Here is a 22,264-nt window from a genome sequence, read left to right as displayed (position 1 = left end):
GCGGAGAGAGAGAGAGAGACGGAGAGAGAGCAGGTACGCTGGTCTGTGTGGGTCTGTAGGTGTTTACTGATTCCAGACATGCTCTCCAGATCCCGCTGCACACCACTGATGGAAATTCCAGTGTGTTAGTGTATAAATGCAATCTACACTTGCTGAACAGCATACTAAATAGTGTACAGGTATTCCGGACCATACGAGAAGTGTAGGACAGGAATAACTCCTGGTGTAGAGCAGCACACAGACAGTCTTATCACAAGAAGAGTGTGGTTGGAAGTGTTTTAAATAATATTTTTTTAAGTGATCTGCTGAGTTAAAAGTTAAGCCAAGTCAACACTCAAAATTAACCTCCTACTCTTATTTTGTATTCAGTATTACACAAATGTAATAATAAAAAAGTTAGCTTAAATGACGTTAAAATGAATACCTAGTTAAATAACGGCTAAGTTAATGAAAGCATTACTTTAGTTAAATAATAGATGAAATAGTGCATGTATTTCTTGTCATGTCATGAGTATTTCTTACTGAAACAGGAAGTTAGAGCTGGTGTACACATGGTGTAAAACTAAAACTAAAACTATTAAAAAAACCCTAAGTTAAAACAAAATACAATATAAATATTACAATAAAACATTTAACTTGAAAATTAGAAATGTTGCCTTGGCTATTAATTGAAACGTGTTTAATTTGAAGCTCTAATATTGATAACTAGAAAAATTAAACATCAAATTTAAACAAACTAAAACAAAAAAACTGAAATAAAATTTAAGATATAATTTAATCCTAAATATGAATATAAACAAAATAATAAAATGACAAAACTACATTAATTTTTTTTACTAAAATATATATGAAAACATATATATTATATGAAAATATATAAATAAAAGCTAGTAATCAATATAGTACATAAATAATACCACTGGGGGTGATGATTACTGAACAGCCACTCCCCTTTAAAAAAAAATAAAATAAAAAATAACCAACAGTGTTAGTTTTCCTTAACAGCTGTGAATAATAATTAACCAACTGCTACTCCTAAGAAAAGGAGGGAAATTCAAGAAAGAATTTCTTTGGATTAAAATTTGAAAATGCCTGTAAAATGTTTACTTCTGCTATGTGTACTTCATCTCTATTTTGGCTCCTTTTCCTAAATATAAAAATTTGTAGATTATAAATGTGTACTTCTGCTAAAAGTGATTTTGTTAAAGTTTAAGAGTACAGTAGCATATAGAGGATGTCAACACATGCACTAAAACCCACCAATTTAATTTCACAGGGGTTTATTCTACTGAATGTTAAAGATTTAGGTAAACATGTTAAATATATTGTTAAATATATGCCTAATTAATTAAAACCTACACTTAATACACATAAATATGCTAATCTTCTAAACTACAACACTCTAAGAACAGAGGTCAACTACAGAGAAAGAGGGATGAAAAGAAGAAAAGAAGAAAGAGAGATGAGGAGAGAGCTCAAGAGAATGAGATTGATGTCACTCGAGTCACGACACAGCAGTAAGCTCAGAAAGAAATCTGAATGAACATTAGTTCAGGCTTCAGAATATGACATGCATGACTGAAATTGCTGCAGTAATCGATGTTAAATCGCACACACCCAAACACACTCTAAGACAAAACAATCCCAAGCTTAAAATCACACACATTTGTGGACATGGCCAACTAAACACACACGCATATGTGTGCATACACACTCACACTCTCTCTCTCACACACACACACACACACACAGTCAGAGCACATAAAGGGATTTGTTTGGGTAAGTTAATTGTACACAGCGCTGTCTTCATCGCTTCACTGAGGCGAAACATATTGCCTCCACTGTCAAAGAGCTTTCATCTGTTATTGCTGGATAAGCGCTAACACAAAAGTCACACACAGACAAACACACACACATGCTCATTTTCACTCTTGCGAGTCTTGATAAAGATGGTCAGATGACGAGTTAGTGACAAGTGTCTGGACAATGACACACAGCAACACACACTCTCATAAGCAGCATTATGTAATCCTATTACAGACTGCCTAGTGTTACCAGCTTTAGAGCAGAGATACTAGAGATCAGAGTGTGCAGATGTAGACACACACACACATTTCACAGTGCATCTGTCATACAGTGAAGCGCTGCAGTTCTGGACTAGTCTCCAGTTTCCTGATGTGCAGGAGCTGTCCAGTGAAATCAGGGAGCTGTCCACCACAGCTAGTGCTGAAACACACTCAAAGAGCACTGGAATACCTTGAGAAAGCTGCCTGTTAGCATGCCAAATAACTTAGAGTTTGCCACACCTGCTAATGGCCAATAACTTCAGCCAGGAAACTATATGTGCATTATTTCATTATAAAGCAATTAAAACAAATTGGGGAAAAACATTGAATTGAATTTTTATTTAATCAAATTATAAAAATTAAACAAATCAATAAAGAAATATCATGTATATATAATGTTATAATGTAACAGCAGTACAATTACATGTGTACATTTGCCCCGTGTACACTGAAAACCACTATACCGCACATGCTTAAAAATGATGTGCACACAGATGCCCATAAAAGAGGATGTAGACGGCAAGACAAACAGTGCTTCCTCCATTAGAAAGACGTTATAAATTGGAAAATGCAATAGCACTGTGTTTGCAAATGTATGTGTATCTGTGTATATATGTGATCTGAATCAAACAGGAGAGAAACTGTTAATTTTACCCTAATGGGAAGAATGAGACCAATTACAAATTAAGTGTGGTCTCGTGGGATCTTACTGGTTGTTACATTCTTTGTTCTCTGGAGTATTGATGCTCTTTTCTAATGAAACTAGAGGAAATGAGAGAGGAGAAACTATCAGCCTTAGGACTCTCACACACACACAAAGGAATACAATTATCAAAGCCTTTTGTACGTTCACTATTGTTCAAACAGACTGTTTGGGTATGATATTTTTGAAAGGATTCTCTAATGCTCAGTAAAGCTGCATTTATTTGATCGAAAACACAGTAAAAACTAACTATTCCTGTAATGCAAAGCTGAATTTTCAGCATCATTACTACAGTCTTCAGTGTGACATGATCCTTCAGAAATCCTTCTAACATGCAGTTTTTTGGGGGTATTATCGTATTCTATAAAAACAAGTTTATAAACTGTAACATATTACAGCCACAATATTCTACAATTATTATAATTTTTTTTTTTTTAAAGATGGCTGATGTCTCAAGATGTTGAAATCCCACATCTACATTTCTTTTTTTTTTCCTGAATCATGCTGTCAAGCTAACATTAAGCAAAACATTAGGCCTGTAGTTATATATCTGTGGTATTTAAATAGTAATCCTAAACGCATGTTCCTTCAGAGCATCAGAACAGAAACAAACTCATCAATCTGCCAATTCATATATGTTTAAAATGGTGAAAACCGAAGGATTCTGCTATAAAACATCTGATGGGAAAAACCCTGGTGCTCTACAGGAGACACCTCTATAGGGACTTGCCGGTGGTTTCCTGGCATCATTAGATCTTTCATTTTTAGAAAGCTCTCAAAGGATGGAGGCAATAGATCACTCTGAGCTCCCCTTTAACCTGCTTCTCTATGCAAGCGTGTTTGAATTATTGGACACGTGCCATGCTTGTAGTCAGAAAAGGTGTGTGGGAATTTTTCATCTCTCTTTCTCACATTCTCACAATGCATTTAAATGGGATGTTTAGTACAGACACGCTGGCCTGCCTGCCTGATCTCAATACACGGCCCTAAAAATGACAAACACCTCCAAAAGCAGCATTTATGAGAGAGAGAGAGAGAGAGAGAGGGGGGAGAGTAAGAGCGAACAGACAGCAAAACACATGGAGAGAGGACTATGTGTGGATCTGAACAACTATGATGAGTTTTGATCTACAGACATAAGTGAGACAACAGCTTTAGGCATATATATATATATATATATATATATATATATAGAGAGAGAGAGAAAACCATCTGCCAAATGCACAAATGTAAAAGTAAAAAGGGTGATTCAAAATATTTGAAGCAACTATAAGAAAAGCAGTAAAATACAATAAAAATATAGTATAATCTAATAACATAATATATAATTATATAATTTAATACTATAAAAGTATAGTATAATCTGACAATATAATATAAATAATCATATTTTAAAGAAATTTAAAGCAAAATTCTAGAGTATGAATCATTTTGAACTGATTCAATAAAACTGACACAGAAGTGAATCAAACAAGTTGCGGCTGCAAATCTAGTATACAGTGGGGACATTTTTTTTTTGATCCCCTGCTGATTTTTTACGTTTGCCCACTGACAAAGAAATCATCAGTCTGTAAATAGGTTTATTTGAACAGTGAGAGACAGAATAACAACAACAACAAAAAAAATCCAGAAAAATGCAATTCTAAAAAGTTATAAACTGATTTGCATTTTAATGAGTCAAATAAGTATTTCGCAAAACATGACTTTAGTACTTGATGGCAAAACCCTTGTTGGCAATCACAGAGGTCAGACGTTTCTTGTAGTTGGCCACCAGGTTTGCACACATCTCAGAAGGGATTTTGTTCCACTCCTCTTTGCAGATAATCTCCAAGTCATTAAGGTTTCGAGGCTGATGTTTGGCAGCTTGAACCTTCAGCTCCTTCCACAGATTTTCTATAGGATTAAGGTCTGGAGACTGGCTAGGCTACTCCAGGACCTTAATGTGCTTTTTCTTGAGCCACTCCTTTGTTGCCTTGGCCGTGTGTTTTGGGTCATTGTCATGCTGGAACACGACCCATTTTCAATGCCCTGGTTGGTTTCAATGCCCTGGCCCTGATCGTATATGGCCCCGTCCATCGTCCCTTTGATGCGGTGCCGTTGTCCTGTCCCCTTAGCAGAAAAACACCCCCAAAGCATAATGTTTCCACCTCCATGTTTGACGGTGGGGATGGTGATCTTGGGGTCATAGGCAGCATTCCTCCTCCTCCAAACATGGCGAGTTGAGTTGATGCCAAAGAGCTGGATTTTGGTCTCATCTGACCCCAACACTTTCACCCAGTTCTCCTCTGAATCATTGGCAAACTTCAGACAGGGGCTTGTACATGTGCTTTCTTGAGCAGGGGGACCTTGCGGGTGCTGCAGGATTTCAGTCCTTCACGGCGTAGTGTGTTACCAATTGTTTTCTTGGTGCCTATGGTCCCTGCTGCCTTGAGATCATTGACAAGATCCTCCCGTGTAGTTCTGGGCTGATTCCTCACCGTTCTCATGATCATTGAAACTCCACGAGGTGAGATCTTGCACGGAGCCCCAGAACAAGGGAGATTGACAGTTATTTTGTGTTTCTTCCATTTGCGAACAATCGCACCAGCTGTTGTCACCTTCTCACCAAGCTGCTTGGCGATGGTCTTGTAGCCCATTCCATCCTTGTGTAGGTCTACAATCTTGTCCCTGACATCCTTGGACAGCTCTTTGGTCTTGGCCATGGTGGAGAGTTTGGAATCTGATTAATTGCTTCTATGGACAGGTTGTCTTTTATACAGGTAACAAACTGAGATTTTACCTGTATAAAAGACACCTGGGACCCAGAAATCTTGCTGATTGATAGGGGATCAAATACTTATTTCACTCATTAAAATGCAAATCAGTTTATAACTTTTTTGAATTGCACTTTTCTGGATTTTTTTTGTTGTTGTTATTATTCTGTCTCTCACTGTTCAAAATCAGCAAGGGATCAAATAATTTTTTCCCCCACTGTACTGGGGAAAAAGGCAAAAAAAAAAAAAAAAAACATGAAATTCATCACAATTGTCATAATGTTGTTTGATTTTATATTGCCAACAGAATAATATGTAATACAGTATAAATATTTAATATATTGCCCAGCCCTAGTATGCAAATGTGTATTTGTGTGCCACTTCTTACCAAGTCGAGGATCAAACGGTCTCATCTGCACCTCCTCCACACAGTCTGCAGGAAACCAACCAGTTCTTCCTTTCACCGTCCCTTCCCAGAAACCCCCTTCTCCTATACTTAACACTGAGAGAGAAAGAGAGATAGAGCGAGACATTAATTATCATCTCATGAACACACACTTGGTTATTGATCACACATAGATCCCCATAAAAGTTAGCTAACATCCTAGATGATAATACCTGAATTAAACATAAATAAATAAAGTTAGTAATTGATAGAATTTGCATCAATTATCAACAAAAAAAAAATCATATAAAGCATTTTTTTCTTTTATTTTAGCATTTATTTTTTACACTATTTTTTATCTGAAAATGCAAAAAAACCAAAACAATAAATAAATAAAAAATAAACTATATATATACATATATATATACATACATATACATACATACATATATATATATATATATATATATATATATATATGGAAATACTTATAATCAACTTTATAAAAACACACAAAGAAAGTCTATGATACATTCTCATTTAGATGTGTGGTGTGTGCATGAATGTGATCTCAGCACGCTTTCAAACATCTTTTTCCTTTCGGAAATAAGCTTGAAGAGGGAGAACAGATAGATGACGTGAGTTGAATGACCAGTGGAATCTGAGACGGTGCAGAACATTGTGTTCAACCGGAAACTGATTCATCCAGTGATATTCTACACTAACTGAAAAAACACATGTGGTGACCACACCAGACACACTAAAAACATATGCAGTCACATGCAAGTCCTTAAGCGTTTAGTTGCTAGGATACTGCAGTTTAAAAGCAGTGTGTGTATGAGTTTTGTGTGTGTGTGTGTGCGTGTGTGTGCGCGTGTATATGTGTGTTTATCGAAAGCGCAAAGTGTGCAAAAAGGGCAATTTTGTGGTACTCCAAGAATTCCATAAATCAATAAGCAACAATGAAAGCGTGTGCTGTGTATTGTACATACATGCAGGGTTTCATTCATGCTGAAGTAGATCTTTAACTGCACATGGCATATAAGTGAAACCCTGCTTACACAGAGCACATAACAAAGGCAAACCACACACTTTCTCGCAGTGTCTCTTTCAGCCTCTTAGTGAAGTACTTGTTCCCCCTGCTCTTGTAGTGTAATCCATGATGAAAGTGCTGCTTGATGGTCTACAATGCCAATTGACCCTTCACTAAGCTCCGTCCCCTCAGTTACTGTTGCTCACTTACAGAACATCCCATAGGAATGAACTGGAGATTTCCATTAACAGAATTAAAATTATTTTAATGTAGAATTTACAGAGAAGAAACCCATTTCAGTATGAAAACATGGCAGATGGCAACAGCTGCCAATGCATGATTGGTCAATAACATTTTTAAAGGTGTCCTATTATGTCCTTTATGAAGTCTCGTTTAGTTTTTTTGGGGTGTACTACAATAGGTTTTCATGCTTGATTGTTCCAACATATTTATTTTTCTCATATTTTAAATGATTGTAGCACCACTCTCCCAAGTCTGTCTCAAACACCCTGTTTAGTTCCCATTTTGATAAAACCCCTCCTTCTGAAATATGAAATGTGCTCTGATTGGTTAGCTGGCCTAGTGTGTTGTGATTGGCAAATCACTTGGAGTGTGTTCCAGAAAAGACACGCCCCTTACCATAAGAGTTTAATCTGCTCAGCTCTAAATATTAATGATGCCGCCAATTACATTGCAATTTGAGCACAATCCAGTGGTATATATTTTTTTCTTTACAGTCTATGATCTCTAGCGCAGCTCAACCAGGCCTCATCCCCTTTTTTTTGCATATTCTGTGGGCAGGAATTATTTAAATGACTGACATTACCTGGGTTTTCATTACAAATTTGCACAAAACGTTTGCGATATTTTATAAATATATAATGGCGTCTCCATTAACCAATGGTATGCAACTAAAACAAATTTTCATGTCAACGGATGTTAGTAGGTTTATGTATATTGCAGCCACTGCACTAGCCATTATTATTAATCGAAGGAGATGAAGACATGTATCTGTAGCAAAGCAGTGCGGAGAGCCACTTCCGAAACGTGTAAACACAAGCATTGACTAGAGTGGGAACGATCAGCTCTTTTGGCCGTGTCAAAGCCGTAATGCAGTGTAAATGAGGGGCTATACAAACATTAATGGCAAGGAAAGCCCTTTATACTTGAGAGTGGCCACGTACGAGGTGTTTCCTGGAAGTTATAGTACATTAAAGAATGATCATGTGACGTACGTATGCCTGTTTCCATTGCAGTTTTGCAACATATTTTGAATTGCTTGAAAAACCACCTCATGCGAGTGTAGAAACTTTTTTGCGATATATGGGAGTTTCTGCAAAATTTTTATGTTTCCATTAGGCATATTTCCAATCCGCAATTTTAATTTGCACAATTTGAACGGTAATGGAAACGCGGCTATTGTGACATCCAGAAGTGTGCTGAAGTCCGAACGAGCTGTATGTTGTAGTTCTTGAAACGGGTTTTGTGTTCAAGAGAATATCTCCCTTTGGACTTTGAGCTTTGTAACCTTGCAGATGTTTCTTATGCTCAAACAGCAACATTAAACACTAACTAAAGTTAAAAAAAGTGAAAAAAGCATATCACATGGCTTAGCAAAAGTTTCTTTTGATCTGTACAAACCTTCTATCACTCCTCAACACACACACAAAACCTAATCATCAACCAATTATACTGCATTTTTAATCAGGAGATTTGAAATTCTGTGAGTGGTTTTTAGTGATGATCTAGCCGGCAGCACAGCCATTAGAAAATTAGCACCTCAGTGCTACTGACTGAGGTTATGTGCGCACACACTCACTCACTCACACACACACACACACATACACACACTCTCACACGCCTCCACACACATACAAATGGATGCCTCTGCTGCCTATGTCACAATTAAACACTTGTGTAAATGGGGCTCGTCTTGTAATAAATTCAGGAGGAATAGAAATGCACATCTCATCAGTGATGCTTCTCATTTTAACGTTTTCAATATTTGAGTCCAATCAAATCAGTGTAATGGGTATTTATGCACTGTATATGTATTGCGTATAGGGGACATTTAATGTAAAACCGGATATGTGTATATATATATATATATATATATATATATATATATATATATATACACACACACACACACACTGAACAAAATGATAAATGCACAAAATGCCTAAGGCACACCTGTGCAATAATCATGCTGTCTAATCAGCATCTTCATATGCCACACCTGTGAGATGGATGGATTATCTCAGCAAAGGAGAAGTGCTCACTAACACAGATTTAGACAGATTTGTGAACAATATTTGAGAGAAATAGGCCTTTTGTGTACATAGAAAAAGTCTTAGATCTTTGAATTCAGCTCATGAAAAATGGGGGCAAAAACAAAAGCGTTTATAATTTTGTTCAGTGTATATATATATATACACACATACACACACAAACATAATTTATCTAATTTTTATTTTCTTTTATAATTTTCTAAAAAAAATGCATATACACACACGCACAGATAATTTCTAAGAAAAGACTTTCATTTAAATTTAGAGCTTAGTTCAATTTTAAGCTCAAGTTTTTTGTCACATTAAACTGCTGTTTTTGGTTTAAGAAGCTAACATTACAAAAAAGAAATGCCACAAATTTACTTATAGAATATTTAAGCATAAGTGACGTGTGTGCAATCCTTTTGTCACATCCTGAAGGATCAACTCATCCTCTTTTAACCAAAGACTACAAAGAACAGCATGTCCATACAGACGTTTTTAGGCCTGCGCGTGTCTTACATAATCGATCACTCAACGGACTCGCACAAGTGTGTTTACAAAGTACCAGGAGTGGGCCCGCCGGACCTCTCCAGCCCTGCCGCGTGCCTGGACATGCTTGGCATATTGGAAACAGACCTTCACACATACTGGCAAACCACCATGGGAGAAACACTCGCCAAGCTCTCAGTGTCAGTCCCTGACCATCAACCAGCAGCCGACTGAGGCACACTGCCACGGCGAGCTCTTGACAGAAGGATCGTTGTTTCTGAGGAGAAGGCCCTGAAGTGTGTGTGTGTGTGTATAAGCATACAGGAGAGTGTTGCTGAGATACCATCACGACTCTCTATTCTTATGAGCTTCAAAGCCCCATTGAGTCTTAAAAAGGATGAAAGGAGAATGAGTAATTCAGCTAGCATGTAACTTTTCAATGGTGCACAATAAGAGCTCAACAAATACAGACACTGTGTAAGCGTGATTCTTTCATTTTTGTTCAGCATAAATCAGATATGAATGAATGTAGCTGGGTATTACGAAGGGCTTTCTGTTAGGACAGAAGAGACTCAGGCTATTGCTCATTCAATCATTTACAGCTCATTCACAGGTAAATGACACAACTGGGCCAAATCACACATGAACGAGATGGGAGACAAATGCCTAAAAAGATGTTAAAAGAGACCGAATTACAAAGTGAAAAGGAAAAGATCAATATAGACACTAAGAGAGAGTTTTAAAGCTTACATAAAAATAATGCTTTTTGGACAACATTTTTTTTAATGAATATACACACTCGTTCAAAACTCAGCCTTTTTCAAAATAAAGCTAAGCTTTTATTTAGCAAGGCTGCATTAAATTGCTCAAAAACGACAGTAAAAACATTTTAAAATGTTCAAATGTTTAAATAATGCTGTTCTCTTAGTTCTTTCTATTCATAAAAAATAACAAATAAAAAATAATGAAAAAAAAAAATATGGATTCCACAAAAATATTAAGCACCAAAACTGTTTTTAACATTGCTAAAAATGATAAATGTTTCTTGAACTGCAAATCTGCATATTAGAATGATTTGTGAAAGCAAATTCAGCTCTGACATCACATCTTTGCCATTTTTAATTAACTATTATTCACAGGAATAATTGACATTATTTTATGTATATATACACTCATTTTTTTGTAGTACTTTAATGCATGTGTCTGCATTCATGAGTATTAGTATGAAGTACATGTCAAGGCCTCTTCTACACTGCCAGTGAAATGATCACAGTTGCCTTAAGAGTGTGTGTGTGTGAGTATACGAGAGCAAGTGTGTGTGTTCCGATCTGTTAATCATTTTATTAACTTGATATGTAATAAAGTTTAATCTGAGCGAACTAACCGCCGGTTGACTTGAGATGCACGTCAATCACATGCTAATCAACTGGGTTCAATTCTGCGCTCTCTTTCGTTCTATAAATAGAATGATAGCCGCAGCTCTAAATTTCCAGGCCACTTAACTGTGATAAGCCTCTCCTTCTGAGAGAGAGACAGGGTGTATCAAATCTAATCATTTGTCTCGAATGAATCCCACTGCTCAATAACTTTCATTAAAGCAACCGAAAGCTAAATGGCAAATGCTAAATTGCAAAAACTACCAGCTCCAGGAAGGACGGTTTCCACGAATACGTCCAGTTTAATATCTGGTTTGTTTAATGCGTTAAATAGCTTGACGGGTAAAGGTCACATTAAGCATTTGGTCACACTAATTGCATTACAATGTCAATGTTATGGTATGATTTCATAACTATGCACTATGTATAAGTAATACACAAATTTACTTTAGTAATTATGTTGTTTAACAGGCTGTGATTACATATACTTATTGCTATTGTAATTATATTAATGTGCAATATGTGCAAGGTGATGTAATGTTCGCTGAACCAATCAAATCGTGTGCCTGAATTAAAGGGTATACAGCATTTTTTTCCCAGTCTGACACGGCTCCACCTAATTGGCTGGAATTAACACTAAAAGAAGCAGCAAAAACGTCAAACCCAGACAAGCTGACAGAGTGTAAACAAGGACCGTAAAAACAAGAAATGCTCTTATGAATTAATGTAATTACAGGACTGGAGGAAAAAAGGTGGGCTGGAATGTTTCTACGCTTTTCATTCATAGGATGACTAACAAGAGGCTGCCTGTTTGAAACATGCAAAGTGCAAATGGAGCATTAAATGAATACAGTCACTTAGTGACATGAATGTGACTAAGTGATGCAATTTGAAAACCGAGGGTATTTTTGATTTTGTCAAAAATAATAATCCAATAATTGTATTTAAAAAAATACTATCGCAATGTAACTGTTTTTGAACAAGAACAATTTTGAAAGAATATTCTTTTCAAATGATTCAAATATAATTAATGTGATTGACCTATTTGTGCTGAAATGTTGAGATTTTTGGTTTAACTCTGCAGTTTTATTAACTGAAATGTTAATTTGACTAATATTAGATCCAATTTTAGTCTAAAATTAATCAATAAAATAATATTGACCATTTAAATCTTGCATTAAAAGAATAGTTTACCCAAAATGACAGTTTGCTGAAAAGTTACTCACTCTCAGGCCATCCAACATGAATTTGTTTCTTCATCAGAACAGATTTGGAGAAATTTAGCATTGCATCACTTGCTCACCAATGGATCCTCTGCAGTGAATGGGAGAGTTAAAACAGCTGACAAAAACATTGCAACAATCCACACGACTCCAGTCCATCAGTTAATGCCTAATGAAGCGAAATGTTTGTAAGAAACTACTCTATTGAGGTGTATTAACTCTTACTTCTGGCCAAAATATGAATCCAAACAATTCCAGTGAAAAAGTCAATCCCTTTTGTCCTTTCACATCAAAATCCACTGATATATTTGTTTAGAACACTTTTGAACTGTTTTCATATGTAAATATTGATTATTATGTGCATATTTCTCTCCCGATTCAGATGAGATGACTTTTTTACTAGATATGGATAGAGAACTTGAAGTTGAACCAGAAGCAATGGTCTGAAGCAAAAAACATCTTCATGATGAATTTATTACAGACACTTTCTCAGCTCTCATTCTGACGGCACCCATTCACTGCAGAGGATCACTGATGAGCAAGTGATGTAATGCTAAATTTCTGCAAATCTGCTCCAATGAAGAAACAAAATCATCTACATTACCTGTTGGTAAGTACATTTTTAGGATACATGCATTTTTGGGTGAACTATTCCTTTAAAAACAAAACAACAAAAAAGTGGGAAAAAGTCAGCACTGGGTAAATATAAATGGAGATGACATCAGTATGAATGCGAAGTGAGATCTGCGTGAATGCAAAATGGAGTAAACGTGTGTAAAAATCCTAGAGAAAGCCCAGTTTTCCAGTCCCTCAAGTCCCATTACCGGTGTGTGTGTGTGTGTTTGAGAGGGCTTTGACCTGCGCTTTTATCAAAAAGCCATTTAAACAGAAACACTTAAAGAAAGCAATAAGCTGAAAACATGACTCCATAAAAGCCTCAGCGATGCTCTGAGCTACTGAAATATCAGATGACTTGTGCTCACTTCAGTCACGTCAGAATCAAAGGAGTCCTTTATAAAGATGCTTCTGTTGTTACAATCGTCATCTCCACCATCATCCACATAAACGTCATCATCTTCATCCGTGCCAAGTTTTCTGAAAGACGCAGCTTTAAATACAGGTAAAACTTTCTCTCTCGTGCACAGACTGCTATATCGTGCAGTTAGTGTGATAACATCTGATCAGCAGACAGAACTCACACACCTGCTGGGAGAGCCGCCGAATTATCAGAGATATTTGATATTCAGTGCAAGGCTTTCCGGCTGATTGTCCGTCAGGTTAATGAAAGAAAAATGCCTGAAGTGTTCTACCGCAACACACACACACTCGTCTCAGACTGATAAAAAAGGGTGCTTACTGATGGTTTCTCTTCCAGTTTAATTCAAGAGTGCTTTGTAGTTACATTACTAAAGCAACATAGTTCAGCTCAACAGAAACTATTTGAACTTTTGATTTAATGATGGGAAATTTTGATTCTGAAATCTGATGAGCAGGATGAGCAGCTTTCAAAGATGCTGAATCAACTGAATTCTATATTTAAGGGATAATTCACTTAAAGTCAACTGACTTTCAAAATATCTTTTATTTTCCACTGGACAAAGAAATTCATACAGGTTTGGAACAACATGAGTAAGAATTTGTTTTTTAGACGTACTATTGCCTTTAGTTCACAAAAATGTTACAGACACTATGTATTAGGGAAAAAAATTATGCACTTGTGAGTTAATTCTGGACCTTTTATAAAACACAATGATAGAACAAACAAATGAACAATAGACAGCTGAAGGATAAAGATCTACCTGTCTGTCTAAGTAAACAGCTCCCTTTCATTTATTTTCACAACCCTGAAAAATCTTGAAACTTTTGATACTGCTCCATCTTTGAAAGTGATCATTTTAGTATACAGTATTTGGGCCGTTCAGCTCTGAATAGACTACATCGTCTTAGAAATGCAAAGCTGCACTGAGTCTCTTGCAACTGCCAAATTGTTTACGGCTATGCTGATTGTGCATCTCAAATTAGTGTTCTTGGCTATATCTTTTCCATAGGTGATTATCCTTTCAGTGATCATTATATCTCGTCTGCACACTACTGAGAATTTGTGGGTGATTGATTGTTTATAATATTTGCATGCATAATACATCACCAACCCTGAGGACAGAAGGTCCAAAGACACTTCCTCACATATACAGCCAGTTGTTTGATTATAACACTAGAATATCTGTTTTCCAGATTGTGATAATTAAAGACTATTGGCCTCATTTGGCTGTGAATGCAATGGTGGGCATTTTCCAGCATCGCCCGAGGACACTTTGTTTAGGGAAAGTTTCCTGCTGATTTAATGGTTTGCCAGAGATAATTGGATTTGCTGTGTCAATAACGGTACGGATACTCGTTAACATTTTTTTGCTTTTTCAAATGTAGCTGGCGGTACATGTGACTGCAGTCCACAGGGTTATTGATCGGTCATGTCTGTACAGCACATATGAACTGTGATCTAGCAGATCTGCAGCCTCTGGCAGTGAGAGTACTGGTGTATGTAATAATCTCATTTGCATGCAATCATAATTAAAAGCTAACAGGAAGTGGGCCGGGTGAAGAGTGTGTGTGTTGTGTAGTTACAGTGGTGGGCAGCAGAATGCTGACTCTGGTGGTACAATATGTGTGCGGTGCATTACAGCTCAGTGCTTTATTCAATAACCAAGACAGCCCGTCTCACATACACCACTGCTGGGCTCTTATGAAATTAATCTGCTGATCTACAAGCCCACATGCCATACACTGCCTGATGATAACTCTCTGTGATATCAGAGCCCGTCTCGCAGGGAATTATGGGAACTGAAGTTCAGCGAAATTAGAAAAGAGCAGAACAGAAAGAAGAAATTAAACTCATTGGTGTGAGACTGTGAGAGAAGAGAAGAGAAGAGAAGAGAAGAGAAGAGAAGAGAAGAACGTAGGATGAGATAAGACAAGACAACAACAGAATAGAGATACAATAAAAAATGAGTAGAGATGAGAAGATGAGAAATGAAACAAAATGAGACAAGATAAAAAAAAAAAAAGAAATAAAGAATGGGATGAGATGAGAAACCTGGAAGCCTGTTTCCGCCACTGAAAAAAAAGGTAATTGAGAGTTTTTATCTCACAATTCCAACTGTTTTTCTTACAATCGCGAGTTATAAAGTCAGAATTGTGATATAATCTCGCAATTCTGACTTTTTTTTCAGAATTGCATAGCATAAAGTCGTAATTGTGAGTTGCAAAGTCAGAATAATGGGATATAAACTCACAATTGTGAGAAATAAAGTATAAATAGATATAGATAAATAGATAAATATAGAGAGATAAATATTTGCAATTCAGACTTTTTTCTCAGAATTGTGAGATATGAACTAGCAAATGTGAATAATAAAAATCCAATTCTGAGGGGGAAAAAGACTGATACAGTATCAATTAATGTTTTTAGAATTGTGAGTTTATAATATGCAAATGCTAGTTTTTATCACGCAATTCTGAGAAAAAGAACTGCGAGCTTATATCTTACCATTCTGACTTTATAACTCAGAATTGCAAGTTTATATCTCACAATTATAAGAAAAATGTCAGAATTTAGTATTTAAGAGAAGAGACAAAATTAGAGCAGGTGAGAAGAGACAAAAGAGATGACAAAGGTGAAGAGAAGAAACAATAAGGAAAATGGCAAAAAGATTCTCTGTAATTGTTTAAAAAGAAGAAAGGATGTGAGTTTAAGCAGAAGGCAGAGAAGCGAGTGTCACTGAGGTAAAGAGTGAACATCAGAGATGAGAGAGAGTCACGACTCCACAGAGGAGAAGTGCAGTGGTGCAGTTCTGTACTCATTGGTATGCTGAACCCTCAATGAAAAGAGAGAGAGAGAGAGAGAGAGAGAGAGAGTGAATGATAGTGTTTCTCAATGATATCATCAACAGTCTAAAGGCACTATAGGACTGAAATAGTGATTTGGATGCCCAGGAATCCCTCTTCTTTTCATCTCTTTCCTTCTGGCTTTCTTTCATTCTATTTTTACAGCATTCACCTTTTCTCTCCATCTCTCTCGAGCCCCAGGGGTGCAGCCCGAAATAGCTTGGCTTGGAAGTTTTATGACTCCAACCTCAGAGTCTCGCTGCATGCCCAAACTTCATGTCACCACCTTAATCTCTCCTTCACACACACACACACACACACACAGCTCAACAAAGGGAATGATGGGAGATGTGAACAGCAGCTGCTGGGCTGTTGGGCGCCATTGATAAGCACACGACTAATGCACTGGATGAGAAATATTTAGATCAGTGTTGGGAGGAAAGCTACTTCCAAAATGTATCTACAAGATACTCACATTTATGAAATCAATTTTATGAACTTTTCTAATTTGACCAGGGGTCAATACAATTTTTTCTGTTTTTGCAAGAAGTCTTTTATGCTCACCAAGGCTGCATTTATTTGAAAAGAAAACAAACAAACAGTAAAAACTGTAATATTGTGAAACACTTTTAAAATATAAAATAACACTGTTCTATTTGAATATATTTTAAAATTGTAATTTATTCCTGAGATAATAAAGATGAATTTTCAGCAGCCGAGTTTTTTTCCCCAACACTACACAACAGTACAACCCAATGGGGACTGAACTTCTATCCCCAACTTGTTTTTAGTTAAATATGTGTTAAATATAAAACAAAATTCTAAAAAGCACATATCCTAAAGCTACTGTACAGTAATAGTGATTTGTCTTAACAAGCACCAGTACTGACTACATGCACTTTATCTAGTTCAGAAAAAAAACAAACAAACAATTAGAATATGCACATCAGCCTAACCGCATGCAGAAATCACAAATCAAGTTTTTAAAGATGGTTTGGAGAAACAGACAGTGACAGGGAGGACGAGAAAGAGAGAGAGTCTATCTGTCCACATCAGTTCTGGTCATAATTACGAGTCTCCTTGCAGTGCCTCTAAGCACTCAGCATTATTCTTCAGCTTGCGTCTCCACCACATTCACTCCAGAGCAATTACGCTTAGATGCTGGATTCACGTAGATTGTTAGAAATCAGAAAGAGAGGGCGAGAGAAGGTGAGAGAGAAGATTGTGAGAAAAACGAGAGACACACAGCTCTTAAAAAGCGAACAGATGAGCTGCATATCAAAGCAATGGGTTTGCTGAAGCCGGAGGGAGGCCGCAAAACACATGGAACGCGAGAGAAGAAAGCATGTAAGAGCAAAGAGCAGCTGGGAAAGTTCTTTTGTGAGGCACTCTCTAATGGACATGCAGCGAGAAAACTGTTTTGAGGAATGTTCTGCTATTTAAAACGAAGCACAAAGCCCACGAGCCTCAAAAAAGCAACCCAGGACAACAGCATATCCCAAAGCCACTCTTAAAACACATTTACAACTGTCCCTCTTAAACATTGTTCTCATTTTGAAGAATGTAAAAGGTTCAGAGCTACAGGCACATCGCCGCAGGGTGGTCATGATTATTAATGCTACCAATGATTATGTTCTACACAAAATTCTGAAGCCGGAGTGTAGAGCTGGAGTGTGTTATGAGGTTATAGACGGAGTTCCCATCACTTTTGACCAATGAATTCCCCAGTTATTTATGATTACTAGACAAGGAGATTATACCCAAAAAAGAGCAGCCTCTAGCTAATAAAATATTGCATAACTAGAGAAAAAAAAAAAAAAGATGCAGCTCATTCAACTGCTTCAGTGTGACATCAGTTCATCATGTTTACTACTTAGCTTATCTTCAACATATTGACACAAAGACTTAAACAAATTACTATTAAAATTGTTAATAGTAGTCTCTGAAGTAATAGTCTGAAGCAACTATAGCTGATCTCATCAGAAACATACAGGCTGGCAAACCTACTGTAAATGATGAACACGGCACTGTAATTATTTAATATGTCTGTTTAACACAAGCTCAATTTATGGTAAGATGAGGAATATTTAGCATAGCAATTATTGCCTTCAGTTAATTGATCTAATTTAAAACCAGCCTTGATTATGGTTTATATTCATTGAAGGAAAAATATGCAATATGCAAATGATTGCTTCTATATGCAATGATTTAATAACAAATACATAATTTGAATTCACAAATACTTTAATTTTTTTCATTGCTAGGTTTATTTATGACCATCTTGTTCTAATCACGATCATGATTTCCCCTGCTTTAATTAGCAGCTTAAAGCAATCAGGCTGAGCTTTATGACAAGCAATATCATTTACAAGAATGTTTTACCAGAAATCTGTTTAATCTTGAATCTTATAACATATGCAAAACAGCCTGAGGTCACAAATCAAACTTGTAAAAATAATAATAATAATAATTTATATTTGGTCAATAATACAGTAAAAACAGTAATAATGAGACACATTTTTACAATTTAAAATAAATGTTTTTTTTAGGGATACATTGGAAAATGTAATATATTCCTGTGAAGCAAAGCTGGATTTCCAGCATACTCTAGTCTTCAGTGTCACATGATCCTTCAGAAATCATTCTAATATACTGATTTGATTATTATTATCATCAATACTGAAAACACTTGTTCTGCTTAATATTTTTGTGGAAACAATGACACATTTTGATGATCATTTGATGAATAGAAATTCAAAAGAACATTTATTTGAAACAGTACATTTTGTAACACTATACATTTTTATATTTAAAGCTGCAGTCCGTAAGTTTTGCCTCTATGTCGCCATCTCTGTTTGAAAACCTGAATTGCAGCTTTTTGCAGAATTATCTTGCTTGCGTGGTGTTGTGAGTCGGCACGGCTTCAGCGTGGATGAATCTAATGTTTTGAGGTGAATGTGTAGCTGTCAATCACCGCACCGGTGTGGATGTTTACTGTACTTCGCAATCACAGATTCTAGCCTGTCTTGGAAATATGACCCAAATAAGAATATTCACCGTATATTGCCATCTGAACAAGTAACAAGTCTGCCACGTTTGTTCTGACCAACTGAGGAAAAAAGCATTGCTATAAATCGCGCTACCAATGGTGATTAAATCTAAAGATCGGTTAGCTCATATCACATCAAATTATTATTACTGTTATACTTCATTCTCAAATTATTAATTTTAACAACATCAGCAGCATTGCGTGACTGAGTATAGTGTATATTAGCATGTAGATTTCAATTTCTGTACAGTCTAATCTAATTGTCATGCCATTCGAATTACATATTAATACATTCTTTTAACCCACAAAGCAAACTATGCTTCCTTCGAACTGGTTTTCTTTAAAATACAAATCTAGTGTAATCCCAGGCTATCTGTAATCAGAAGCAATTAAAACTGGAATATAATAAAATTTCATTCACATGTGTTTCATAAACACATAATCCTTTCTGGATCACAATCCGCCATCAAAATGATACATTTAATTATTCTAGCTGCTGTGAGAAAAGGCTATAAACGATGCACCACCAGCAGGATCCTCACGTGTGATATAGCCTACTAGCCTGGTCAACTTCTTTATGTTTACAGACGTGACGTAATGACGCCGTGCTATGCTCGAATTTCCCACGAAAACCTACCAGTACCACTCAAATTAGAAAATATTATTATAAGCTAACCGTTGTGAATCGGGCTAAAGTAAGGCGATAGTTTTGAACACTGGCTGGTTATGTACTTGCTCAAATATTGATTTCGGATAATTTTCAACCAAAAAAAAGTTACGGACTGCAGCTTTAATATAATTTAAATATTTTGATGATCATTTGATGAATAGAAAGTTCAAAAGAAGAGCATTTGTTTGGAACAGAACATTTTGATTTTGATCAATTTAATGGATCCTTGCTGAATAAAAGTAATTTATCTGCTATATAATATTACTAGTTTATTTATAAATACCTACATATTTGGATATGATGAGGTAATAGGGTAGTAACTAATTCAGAAACACATTAAATAGACTTCATAATGATCATTTGTAAGACAGGTTCTCGTTCTGTTTATTCAGTATGTTTATGTATTTGGATGTTCTATTACACACAAAGGAAATGCAGTGTTTATTTGGCTCATATAAAAGATGCCCTTCATCAGGTCTGCAGGCATGCTACATGCCCAGAGAGCTGCCCTCTCCCCCACTAGTGTGCTAATGAACTAACACAGCCAGAAACAAACAAACCCGCCTTTTGTTTTTCCCTCTTCCTCCCTCCCATCTTGACCTGTTTCTCTATATTGGGTCGATCTTGTTATGTGTAATTTGTTCTCTCACTAATCCTGGGCAGCTTTCTTCATTGATGAGTCAGGCGCTGCTCTGTTTCACAGTGAGGCCTATCAAAGCATTTCTACACCGGGTTCAATCCAACCTTTGTTCTAATCACAGTCGGACCCGTCACCTGTGCGTGAGTCCACTCTTTTCCAATATAAGCCATATGGACACACTCCGGGAATTCTGAGCTTACTATTCTCAGCCTCTGACTCAACCACACACACGCTGGCTATGTGTTTACAATCTACGACTCCGTAAGAACCTGAACTGAATCACGGCATCTCGTACTTAAGTGCCTAAACTGTCATGATGGCTGCACAGTTGGACACGTAAATGTAAACATACAGACGTGTAACAGCGTGTTTCTCGTAAACCTAATTGCCATAGTGCAAAGACTGGGAAGGGGAGCGGACAGCATGTGCACCGGCAGACGGAGCGACAGGATTTTTTCTCCGAAGTAAATGACAGAAATCCCGTGGAGGGGATTTAGGCGATCTGCTTTTTGTTTCCAGCTTTTAGAGCAAATTGCAGTGTGTCGGAAGCAGGACGGTTTTCTGAGTGGCTCTGGGTTGGCTGGAGAAAGAGAGCGATGTGCTGCGCAGGGCAGTATTAGATCCTGATGGACATGTTTTGAACAATCTGGTTATGTCTGCAATCATCATAGTGATGTCCTAATGAAGAAAAAGCTCCCGTATCTGACTGCTCGCTGTAGCACAACATTCTTGTCTGGTCACTGCCGCTCTGTAAAACTAATGAGTAAACATGCACTGTAAATCACACTGTTCATCATTAGATTGTCAGATCACAAGTTTAAAAAAAGCAAGGCCACGCATTACAGGATTTTACTTATTTTGAAACTATCATTTAAAGTAGTGGTAACACTTTACAGTAAGGTTCTGTGTGTTAATATTAGTTAATGCAATAGCTAAAATAAAATCACAATGAATAATACTTTTAAAGCATTTAACAAACTAAATTACTAACAACAAAAACTAAATGAAAGCTACTTATATTTTTCAAATATATCAATATTAGATTATATATTTCCCAGCCAGTGATTTTTAAAAAGTTTCCAGCCACCACGAGCATTTTTGATAATTTTCCCAAAAGTTAAATGGCACCCAGAATATTTCGTTTTATTAATATCTGAACATGCAATATGTTAGGGATAATGCACAGATAGCTGTACATTAAACGATTTTAATGCACGCCGTGGAGGCCAAGAACCACCCGAAGCAGAGGCTAGATTTTCACAAGTTTGATTTGTCACAAACCTCAGACTGTTTTGCATATGATATAAGATTCAAGATTAAACAGATTTCTGGTAAAACATTCTTGTAAAAATTATATTGATTGTCATAAAGCTCAGGCTGATTGCTTTAAGATGCTAATTAAAGCAGCGGGACTAGTGATTATGAATAGAACAAGATGGTCGTAAATAAATCTAGCAATAAAAAAAAAATCATATTTGTTTATTCAAATTATGTATTTGTTATTAAATCATAGCATATAAAAGCAATTACTTGCATATTATTTCCTTCAATGAATATGAACCATAATCAAGGCTGGTTTTAAATTAGATCAATTAGGCTAACTGAAGGCAATAATTGCTATGCTAAATATTCCTCATCTTTTCTTACCTTAATCTTAATCCTCATCTAATTTTCTTACCTTAAATTGAGCTTGTGTTTTGACCCAGACTTTCACTACTCTTT

General features: G+C 36.4%; 1 protein-coding gene across 4 annotated transcripts in view; it reads right to left on the bottom strand.

Annotated features, from left to right (window-relative positions):
* The window catches only part of LOC306888429 (SH3 and multiple ankyrin repeat domains protein 3-like), a 211,001-nt gene that overhangs the window by 38,432 nt on the left and 150,305 nt on the right, over nucleotides 1-22,264 (bottom strand). For all 4 annotated transcript variants that reach the window (XR_013785750.1, XR_013785751.1, XM_079446722.1 and 1 more), the window contains exon 13: nucleotides 5,911-6,024. Coding sequence is in view for 2 of the 4 variants with exons in the window: in XM_079446722.1 (XP_079302848.1) it covers nucleotides 5,911-6,024 (114 nt within the window). In the remaining 2 variants the exon portion in view is untranslated. The remainder of the gene's footprint in view (nucleotides 1-5,910; nucleotides 6,025-22,264) is intronic.

This window comes from Barbus barbus, assembly GCF_936440315.1.
Source record: "Barbus barbus genome assembly, chromosome: 22".
NCBI lineage: Eukaryota > Metazoa > Chordata > Actinopteri > Cypriniformes > Cyprinidae > Barbus > Barbus barbus.
Note: the sequence above shows the minus strand (reverse complement) of the source record. Positions and strands in the feature narration are given on the sequence as shown.